The sequence below is a fragment of the Amblyomma americanum genome, chromosome 8 (genome assembly GCF_052857255.1).
Source record: "Amblyomma americanum isolate KBUSLIRL-KWMA chromosome 8, ASM5285725v1, whole genome shotgun sequence".
NCBI lineage: Eukaryota > Metazoa > Arthropoda > Arachnida > Ixodida > Ixodidae > Amblyomma > Amblyomma americanum.
The window spans coordinates 15,672,142-15,683,418 of NC_135504.1; the positions used below are offsets into that span (position 1 = coordinate 15,672,142).

General features: G+C 44.3%; 1 protein-coding gene across 1 annotated transcript; it reads left to right on the forward strand.

Annotated features, from left to right (window-relative positions):
- Nucleotides 1-136: 136 nt before the first annotated feature.
- LOC144100953 (thymidine kinase, cytosolic-like) lies at nucleotides 137-7,438 on the forward strand. Its single transcript, XM_077633885.1, has 7 exons — nucleotides 137-437; nucleotides 500-531; nucleotides 620-733; nucleotides 816-909; nucleotides 2,484-2,573; nucleotides 4,194-4,313; nucleotides 4,953-7,438. The coding sequence occupies exons 1-7, from the start codon at nucleotides 363-365 to the stop codon at nucleotides 5,043-5,045; spliced, it is 618 nt and encodes a 205-aa protein (XP_077490011.1). The 5' UTR covers nucleotides 137-362; the 3' UTR covers nucleotides 5,046-7,438.
- Nucleotides 7,439-11,277: the final 3,839 nt, after the last annotated feature.

Sequence of the window (11,277 nt, forward strand, 5' to 3'; positions counted from 1 at the left end):
GTCAAGAAGTTTCAGTATGTTTCGAAGTCGCATTCGAGAGCAAGTTCCAATGAAAACAAACTAGCTGATGGCACTGTTGAGATAGCAATTTGTTGGTAATGTCGAATTCAAACACGCAACAAAACAGGCAAGCAGCATGTCAGCACTTGAATCGCTTGAATCAGCCGGCACAGCCGGCTTATCGTGTTTCTTTTTTGTTTTGTCTCGCGCTGTGTCGCCGTTGCGCGCCTTCTTTCAGTTAGCTTTCGCGCCTAAATGCGTTTCTGACGTCGTGGAGCGCGTCTCGGTTGAACCGTTGAGCTTTTTTTTTTGGCGCCGTTTATGCATCTGCTTCGTTTTTCTGACCGGCGAACTGCAAAGCCATGCTTGTCATAGGATCCTGCGATCTGCCGGCGAGCCATAACAACGCTCACACGCAGCCGAGGGGTCAAATTCAGGTAACATTCCGACGCCCCACGTATTGCGTAACCGAGTGTTTTAACTGTTACCCCTTCTGCAGCTCATTATTGGACCCATGTTCTCCGGAAAAACGTGAGTATAGCGTCTATATTGTAATACTCCGTACTAACGTAGCAATACTATGTTTTACAATTAAGTGCACCTAACCCTTCCCCCGCAGAACCGAGCTGATGCGGCGGTTAAAGCGCTACGAGATCGCCAATCACAGGTGCCTAATCATCAAATATGCTGGCGACACTCGGTACGATGTTGAAAACATAAGGACGCACGATAGGTAAGTGAACGGCTGCAGGGCGTAATCCGTTACACGCCTGAAAGCGTTTAACATGCCGTCAACAACGTGTACGTGCCTGCAGGCAAGCCATGGCTGCTGTGAAGGCGACCGCACTGTCGAACCTCAGGGACAGGTCGTCAGAGTTCAGGGTCATCGGCATTGACGAGGGGCAATTTGTAAGCAGGCGTCATTTCATGCTATTGATCTCCCTCTGGTAACCATACGGTATCGTAGTGATGCATCCGACCGCCATGGCACTGAACAACAAGTGAAACGTGTCAGAATAATAGCTGTTCTCAGCCAAATGCGTCATTTACTATGCTTACATGACCATGGGGGCGCAGACGGTGGTTGAAGGTCCCCTGCGTTCTTTCCCGCCAATTTTTTTGCGCAACGTGGGAGGCCGCGCAGGAAGCGAACAGCGCGTCATTATGAATGTGAAAATGCTCCTTTACAACGTACCCTATGCTAACAAGCTTTATGAAAGGTATGATGATTGCCCTGGCCGGATACCGGTCGACAGGTTGCTAATGATAGCGGCTAGTAAGCAATTGAGTTGTTAATCCCGTTTAACTCGGGACAGGCGCTCAAGGCACCACTGGATAGAAATTGTTTCAAAGCGTTTATAATTTTGTTTCCAGAGGGTTTCGTTTCACTGCACATTTCAGATAGAACACTAATGCATGGCACTGGACTACGTTGAGCAAAATGAAATTCATTCAGTAACAGGATAGTTTAGGTGGATGCTCGGTGAAGGGAGAAGAAAAATGTGGTAAAATAAAAAGCATTGCAACCTAAAACATCGGCTATGGAGAAAAAATTCCTAAAGTCCTTCTTTGGGCGCTTGACTTATAAAGTCTATACCGTGAGGATGAAATGTTTGGTTTGGTCTTGTTTATGGAGTTTAACAATCCAAAGTGACTTGGGCTGTGAAGGGTGTTGCATAACCACTAAGCCATCATAGGGACTATGTGACAGACAAATGTTATGAGACGTTTACAGTGTCAAAGTTTTCTGCATGCAAGGCAATGAAGCTGTGCACGGTGTTGAAAAAATGGGCTGAGGCATATACGTATCGATAGATACGTATATGCCTCAGCTCGATAAAATCCCGTCATCCTCTTAAATAAAATCACATATTCATAAATCCAGCTTTGAGACTGAAAAACATTTAGGCATAGGTGACCGACCTAAAATGTAACCAAGAATTGGTGGTGAGGATGACTTACCTTAGTGAGCAAAAACAGTGAGAAAAGACCGTAATAGCCACACAGGTAGTTGAGTCATTTTACTTCCCTTGTCATTGACAGTTATTTATCAACTTGAGTCGTTTATCGTGCCTTGTCAAGGTGGTGCTTGTTTCTGTCGTATTTCAAATAATGACACAAATTATCAATTCATCTATCTGCAGCTTATGTCTTCTGGTCCATCAAGCTTGCAACTGTATACGAGCAAAAAATTCTTAACGTTTCAAAGCCTTCATAGCAGTGAGTTCACCATCATGTCTTGCACCCATGTTCTCAGCCAGGGTTTTAGGAGGCATTTTTTTAAACTCGCAAACTAGTTGCTGCAGAGCCTCTCAAAGTCTGGACATGGTCACACATTTTTTTTTTTTTTTTGTACCAAAGTAATCTTCTTATATTGCATGTGAAGAAAAGCAGAATTTTTATGTCGTAGAGAAGCCCTCTTTTCTGCGTTGCCTGTTTGAGAGCTGCAACCATACTGCCACTGACAAGTGTTTTGCTTCCAGTTTCCCGACATTGTCGAGTTTGCAGAGGACATGGCGGAAGCTGGAAAGGTTGTCGTCATCGCGGCCTTGGATGGCACCTACCAGCGCCAGGTGATTGAGTGAATCGTTTTACTTGCCGGCTGGACTTCCAGTTTTTGTAGACTCATCTCACTTGCTTATCCCACAAGTTTTGCTTAGTGCTCCCAACAGGCTTTCTTAGCTTGAATGTGTACCTCCCTCCTTTTTTTTGTTTTGCTATCGTGAGAGCTTTTGTTTTATTATTGGGAAGGGTTAGCGCATACAGACTTGAACGTGCAGTTGTAATTAGGCGTATCCAATATGATGGACAACAATGATTGTTCAAGTTGTCAAAGGCAGGTACAGTCATGCCCCGTTGGTACGACCCCTGTAAAGTATGGATGGCTCGAATTGGGGGTAATCTTTCTGGGGACCAGACTTATTCAATGTATTTGTGCGTAATTAGTAGGAAACTGTGCATGGGCTTCCATTGTACAGAGACCTTTAGAACCCTGTATTTTGCCACATTAATATCGACAGCGATGAGATGAAAACCTCGACCAGATCTCCTGTATTTTGAGGGCAGGACACCAGCAACAGGCAGTACAAAAGTAAAAATGCCTGAATGGTGCCCTTTTTTCTCGTCATCAGTGCTAAAGAGCCCAGTCAGCCCGAATTATGATTTGCTGTACTGCCCGAGTGGCTGTGAAGAAAACTTCTGTAGCTTGCACTACATTGAAAGCCATATTCAGGGGCAGTCAGCCAACTGAGAAAAGCTATGTACTGGCAATTCGTTGGAAACAAACTCGTGCGGGTGCGGCATCCTCGCCAACTGCCCATGTTGAGTGGCAGGTCTGTACTTGCTGTTGCTGCCATCTGTTGCTTTCTCCTGTTGCCAACACAAACTGTGCATGCAAGGTACAGGCTGGTGACTTTCTTTTAGAGCATCAGCTCTTCTCGGCTTGTTCCTCAGTTTCGTGCTGTCATCGGTTGCCTGCGCACGAACCTCTTGCTGGAGCTGTCCACACCCATAGATGGTTCCTGCCTGATCTCCCTTAGCTGCTTCATGTGCTTTTGGTCTTATCAGCACCAATAAATCGCCTCTTCAAACAGAACGATTTCTTCAATACCATAGCTCTTCGCTCGTTTCTCAGTTCCAGTGCTGTCAACATCAATGCCTTCCCTAACACAGACCTTGGCATTACGCCAAGATGCTGCGTGCAAGTAACTGCAAGGCGTAGTTATTGTGTTTTGATCTGGGCACAATGGGTGCTGGGTCGTTGAGCGTACTTGGCAGTGCGCCAGGACGCTGCTACGGCTGGCTGCGGCAGTGTATATTTAAGAAAGCCCGCCAGACTGTGCGGAAGGTGACATTTGTTACTATAACCATTATTTGCTTTACTACTACTATGAAAATACTATAAAAGCTTTTTGCTCTCGCACCGCAGCTAATGCTGAAGCATCCGTGTTAGACACTCGTAGCCGTACCGCGAGTTTTTTTTTCTTTTCAGCCAGTGGAGAGGGCAGAGGATATGCGATGCGCATGCGCATAGAGGCTGTGTGAAGAAGGCGGATTGGCGCCGGCCCGTTTTAGCTGAGTTGTGAAGCAATGTCCCTGTGCGCATGTACCGTGGTCCAGCAAATCTGCAGCTCTGACTGTCGCATAGCGCTACTGCAACATATGACTCCTGCATGCTGCCATTGTTGTTACAGGGGTTCCCAAGCATTCTGACACTTGTCCCGCTCTCAGAGAGTGTCATAAAGCTCTCTGCAGTCTGCATGCTGTGCTATGCCGAGGCAGCCTACACGAAGCGTCGAGGGCAAGAGAAGGAGGTTCGTGCATAGTTATACTTACAATGCAGATTTATTGCTTGCTAGTGAATTGGCTCCACACCTCTCATGCATGTTCGACAACCCTGTTAGTGTGATGATGAATGTAAGTACAGTACAAACTTAAAGATGAATGAAAATTCACTAGAAATATGTAGAGTGCAAATTAGTGCAGACTGTGCATTTGATGTTGAATGCGACCAAAGCATCAGTCCAAATGAGCCGGAAGTTCAAAGTAACAAGATTAAAGCCATACTTGACACTTCTGTGGTATACTGGTTAGCAGCCACAAAGAAGCGTGCATTGTGTTAGTGGTGGACAGATAATTGTTAAGCCATCTCACTTTGCAGTGCTAAAATTGTTTGAGTGGTGGCTGACTCATAACATTTTGTTTGCCATGGCTATTATAGAATGCCTGCTCTCTTTTATTTTTCCTTTGCTGAGGAAAGGCAACAAAGGCATATTGTGAACTGTGTTAAGCCAGTCATGAGATGACACAAAGGTGATGAAAAATCCTGTATTATTATTAATATATATTTTGCAGTTAATATGTTAATTCTGTTAGTGCTCAAATCATTTACATCACATGAAAACTTGTTTAGAGTTGAGTCTGCCCTCAATGCGTGGTGTTCAAATTTTCAGGTAGAAGTCATCGGAGGCGCTGAAAAGTACATGGCTGTCTGCCGAGCCTGCTACTCGCAGGACGAGGAGAGATCCTCCTCCAAAGAGTGCTAGCTTTGTTTCATTTCTTTTGCATTATTTGCCTCGTTGCACATATACAGTCACAGCCAAAATAATATGGAGCATACTTCAGCATTCTAACTCATCTCTCGCGTTGCTAAGAAAAAATAGAAAGGTTTGCTGTGTTTGTGTTCAAATACACTAGTGGTACTTGCTTCCATAAATACCAAACGCACCTTAATTTTCTCAGTTTTACATGCGAGTGCCGAGCCTGCTACTCGCAGGACGAGGAGAGATCCTCCTCCAAAGAGTGCTAGCTTTGTTTCTTTTCTTTTGCATTGTCTCGTTACACATATACAGTCACGGCCAAAATAATATGGAGCATACTTCAGCATTCTAACTCATCTCTCACGTTGCTAAGAAAAAATAGAAAGGTTTGTTGTGTTTGTGTTCAAATACACAAGTGGTACTTACTTCCATAAATACCAAACGCACCTTAATTTTCTCAGTGTTACATGCAAGAAATGCTTAATCACTGGTGCATGCTCCACGTTATTCTGGCAGAGTGACGCAAGCACGATACGAGCGTGATACAATACCCAGTGACACACAGGCACTCATAACCCGTCTTTCTTTTTGTCATTTTTAAGCCTGATCATCCCGTGCCGTGTCATGTCTATGTTGCGTCGTCTTTGTTGTTTATGACCTTTGCCCAATAGCCGGAACGAGTGATCGGCTCAAGACTGCAAAAGAAAGTTTATTCATGAATGATATATATGTATTTTATCATTTGGTTTTGGGACCACTGCCTTGCTGCATTTATATTCCGCTTTGTTTTGGAGCATTTTATTGTTTGGGGCTGCTCATCACATAAATGTATATAAATGGGATCAGCAACGGTTTGGTCCAATACCCAAAAGCCAAGCACCAGGCCAGGGAGGAAACCAGTGGGTGACCCGACAGCACTGGGGATCGAACCCAGCACCTCTCAAATGCAAGGCAAATGCTCTACCGCAAGGCCACTGGTTCAGTATTGTAGTTTTCATCGTCAGCAAGGTCAAGTCGACTTGTGGATATTGACCTGACCCATCGATCTCTAATGAGCCCTGCCCTGCAACAACTTTCGCCATACTATGCTAGCGCATTTTCTAATCTCATCTGCCCGTATAATCCTTTGTCACCTCCAGCTACTGATTATACGTGCTGTGCATTAATGGCCAAATCTATTTCATCCTCTCGTTCACAGCTGAGGTATTATCATCTTGCGTTTGTAATCCATGCTGTTACCTCCTCTGTTGTGGCCCTGTACGTGAGCACTGCAGGTTACATCAGTTGCATGGAGTCAGTTGTCAGTAATATGAACTAGAAAGGGACTGAAAATTTGGTCAAATAATGCAAAGTTTGGACTAATGAGCGCCTTTTTAAAATTTTGGTACTCAAGGGACAAAAGTATCCATTAAAATAACCAGCTGTTCGAATCAAGTGACTTAGAGCTAAGGAAAGTCCACTGTACTTTCCTTCTGAGAAAAACTGGTAAGCTCCGGTTCTTTTTTTGGCAGCAACTTAGTGCAGCATCGAAAAATGTTGCCTGCCAAATGCACCCGAAGATTTTTCTCATGTTTTTCTTGTGGCTCATATCTGGTGGCATTCCCTTGCCTAAATAGACGTCTACATTTAGTACTTCTTTATGTGTAGTAAACTTGCTACACGTAGTTTTCTACTGATTGCTAAGCCTACTGTTGCACGTTACCTGCTCAGGTTCTCAAAGAATTGCAGTGCGTCACTGAAATTTATCCTCAAGAGTTACTTTGCTGGACAGTGTCGTCAGCAAATCAGAGGTATCACTATTAAATCCAACCCCCTGTAGACGTGCAAGAAGAATTGAGTGATTTCTTCAATTCCTGACGCACTTTATTTGGTATTTTTACCTCCTCCTATGGAAGACTGTGGTTATGGTGCTGTCGCTACAGATTTTTTTGTCATACTCGCGCATGCCCATTGGTGTTTCCATAGAGTAATTATCTGCAGAGGCTGGATAGATTTGTTAAATCCTGCTTATGCTTGTGTAATCTGAGTGCCGACATGACCATCATCGATTTTCACAAAATCCTTTCTAGAAAGCAGCTTTTGTTTGTTGAAGACCAACACTGCTCGTTTTATGGCTAGCAATTACCATGTGTTGTAGGCAGTGAGCCCCACTAACATTTTTCAGGTCTGACTTCAACGTTCTGATGGATTAGCACCGTGTGCATTTTTTTGTGCCTCTCGCACTTTTGCTACATTTTTGTATGTCTTATCACATGTCTGGGATTTTAAGTTGCACATCACTTGTTACCTTCCTGCTGAATGTGCATGACTGCACCTCATCTGGTAATGTGGGGATGTACATAGTAAACATCTGTCATTACATGAACCAGCCCAATAAAAAAATCTAAGTAACCAGTCTATGACTGACAAAATAATGGCTGCAGGAACAATTCCATGCAGCTTAATGCTTATATTTGCTTGTGAAATTTGTGAGCATTCAGTGAGCAAATGCACACATTTGAGATCTCTGCAAGTTCAGTGGCAAGGCTTCAGGGTTCAACCTGCAGTCACACTTCCTGTAGCATAACGGTCAACACAGAAGTGTAAATTAGTTTAATTTGCAATGGAGCATTTACTTCTGGTAATGTTAATCCTGTGGCGCCCACTGTAACCTTTATCACAGACTAAAGATCTATTTGTTTATTCTGGGAAAAGCGTAAATTCTTGAGTAATCCAGAAATTGCATTTCCCAGCATATCCATCAAATACATCAGACAATAACGGAATGATTCCAAATTCTTCCTTTGACTTATTTTGCCAGTCCAGAGTATAATGAACAGTTCTTAAAACACATTTAGAAACCAGCTGAATTTGCTTATATGAATTCCAATGTTTTCAATAAATCTACCAGGCTAATATTCTCACAAAATATGGACCATTAACTATGAAATGCAGAAGGTTCATAAGTTGAGAGTTTTCACTGCCTGGGCATTACTTGCAGTAATGTGGGCAAATAAAAAAATGATAGCCCCCTGCTCACACCATGAACAGTACAGCAGTACAGTACACACCATAAGCCTGTGGGCATTAGATTTTATACTGAGGCATTTAAAAGTAGAAATATTAGCTTTTGCCTGCACTAGCATGAGAATCTGTAGGCAACTGCACTCCAGCAACACCCCCCCCCCCCCATCTAGGTATATATATTTACTATATAATTTAGATATCAGCGAAGTACTGAAATTTTCAATGTATTAGCTATGCATTCGAAAACTTCAGCCTTCTGTGTAGCTTTATTACCTGAAGTTGTGCTATGCAAACCATGTATGTACTTCATTATAAAAATTACGCTGTCATGTGCTGCACGCTCGCGCTGCAAAGCTTTCTGTGGCTTCATGGGACATCTGCGAATTCCATACGTGTGCTAGAATCAAGGGCACACAAATACATCTGTATATATATTTTAAAAATTGTGGCGTTTAATGTCCCGAAGCAACATGGCCTATGACAGACACCGTATTGGAGGGCTTTGGATTAATTTAGACCCTCTGGGGCGTTCTTCAATGTAGCTAACTAACATCACGCAGCACGTGGGCATTTTAATGAGTAGCATCAGAACCCCCATATAAGCAAAAAATATCCTTGATGTTCCTCTGAAGCCTGGACGCGAAGGCGTAGTTGGCGGTGAAAAGGAGGGACAGAATGGGGCCAGAGGAAAATAAAAATTGATTTCGAAGAAAAGAATGGATGGACACCTCAACCGTGCCATGAGGAAATGGAGGAAAGGTGTCGCCCTGAAGGACTATGGAATAATTTCGATTAACTGGGGATCCTTAACGTGCACTGACACTGCATACCACAAAAGCAAATGTTTCGCAGCCACTGCGACCAGTTTCGAACCCTGGTGCTCCGACTCAGTAGCCGAGCGCTCTAACCACTGAGCCACTCATCAGCAACACGGCAGTCATCAGTTCTCCGCACTCTGAAGTGGTCAGACGTGTACAAAATGGTCTCCTTAAATGTCATGCCATGGTGGCTGCAAAGCGTAATGCTAACTCATACCATCGCATCGATCCCATCCATCGTTCCTTCAGTTTTTTGTATTTCGCTCCGGTCGAAATATGGCTGCCGCAGAGGGGAAACGTGTGACCCTGGGATCGGCAACAACGCCAAAGCCACCGTGGCAGATAGGAAAGCTGAGCGTACTGACTTCCATACTGACTGCTTTTCCCACCCAGCCTCCAATCTCGCCTGCGAACAAATTTAAGAGAGTTTCACGGGACATCGCACGTACAGTACAGCTCTCGCTATAAACACTGGTCCCATGTGGGTGCACAAGATGGCGTTACCATATTGTTAGCTCACACGCGACACAAAGGGCACCATAGCGGTTTACACACATAGCTTCTAGTACTTGCTGATGGCGGCAATGAACGGACAAGCATTCTGCCTTTCCTTGTGGTCCTGGTCCACTAACATGTTGAGGAGGCATGGCTCGTAGTCTGCCTGCCCTTAATCTCGTTTTACCTGACACTTCAAGTATGGAGAGGTGGGGAATGCTAGTGCAGACTTCTTGTTACTATGCGGCACGACTTGCAAACAGTGCAAACGCATTCCCCCCCCCCCCCCCCCCCCCCCCCCCCCCCTTAGTTTCATTAGGCCAGACTGAAATGCCAGAATTTCGGACTGTCGTCTCTGTGCCTGGCACCTAGATTTTCCGCTAAGCCAACGCCCATGAAATGCAGATTTGGGTTGCGGTCTTTAGCGCCAATGGCCACGCCTGCCGCGTTACTCTCCGTCCACAGACAGGTCACTGGCATGAATTTAGATTTTGCTGCGACTACTTGCGTCACTGTCATCGCCCTGTAACTTGTGGCATTGGAGAGCCCTGCTAAATTCATGAACATGTTTGAGAGCACTGCTGTCACTTTGCAAAAGTCTGCAATCTTTTTCCCCCCTATATATTTTACGAACTCAGCAGGAAAGAAAAACAGCGAATCCATACAACATAAATTTTGCACTGCATAGGAGACTGCATAATCCTTCTTTGAAGGCTTCAGGGCTATTTTAATGTGAAAGTATTTAAAAGACTCACAGTATGCTACAAATACTTTGTTTTACACAGTGGCCAACTAGACACTTCAAGTTTCATTGTCATACAATGCAGAGACTTATTCTTAAGCATTGAAAGCTACATGGAAAACCCAGTGTATGTAGTGTTTTAAAGCCCCATCACACTGGACCACCAATGAATGAAATTAGAGGAGATCGTTTGGCAACTTGAAAATATGTAGACTCTTTATTGCAACATTGTCATATAATACTAAGCTATATCTCGCACACCGGTACAAAAACGAAAAACTTCACAAATGGAATGTTCACACAAGATGGGCAGACTATGCCCCTCTAGTGTATATTTTGTTGCTGCACCTAGAAATTTTGAACTCTTTGTACCTGGAGACTCTCAGTGTGACCACATTTTGATATTGCTACAGCTGTTGCAAGAAACCGGGAATGGCATGTAAATGATAAGTGAAAATTTTCACCACGTTTCAAGGTGTCCAAACAGAGACTGGTTGCATGCATAGCGTACAATCTTTGCCAAGAGCTTGGAGTCCACCACAAATGTGGCCGCAGTGGGTGCACTGCCAAGTGGCGGTGCTTGCTGGTAGTCAAGCCTCGAGGAGGCGCACCCCACTCACTGATATGAGGTCTTTCCTCCTCACCCAACAAAGCCTGGACACTCGCAAGCCCCACCGTTCAGCAATGCCACCGCTCCATCCGTGTTTACAGTGAACTCCAAACTTTTGACGAAGACAGTATCTGCTGCTATTTCACCACTACTGCACACGCAGTTCACTCAGTATGCATATTTCGCACATTTCATCTTCCCCACAAAGCATCAAAATATTCAGATAACTCCCAACAGCATCACCATCAGCTGCAACTCAACACAGACTATACCATTAAAGGGGCTCTGAAAGGGGCTCTCAATACAAATGCTGTATTCCTGGGATGTTAAAGACGCTATTTCAGAAATATCCTCTGGCAAGAATTTTTTTTAACGAGTTTTGTAAAAACTAAGTTGCCTGTAGTCAAAATTTGAATTTCAGCACCTTCACGCCTTTCCCTCTCCTTTCATCACTCTTTGCACGCTCAAAGGCCAGTGTTCCTCTGCCAGCCCCACCACCGACGCACATGGGAATTCCCCTGAGCTTTCTGACCCTCCGGAGTGACGCTGTGTGGCGCCTGAAAGAAT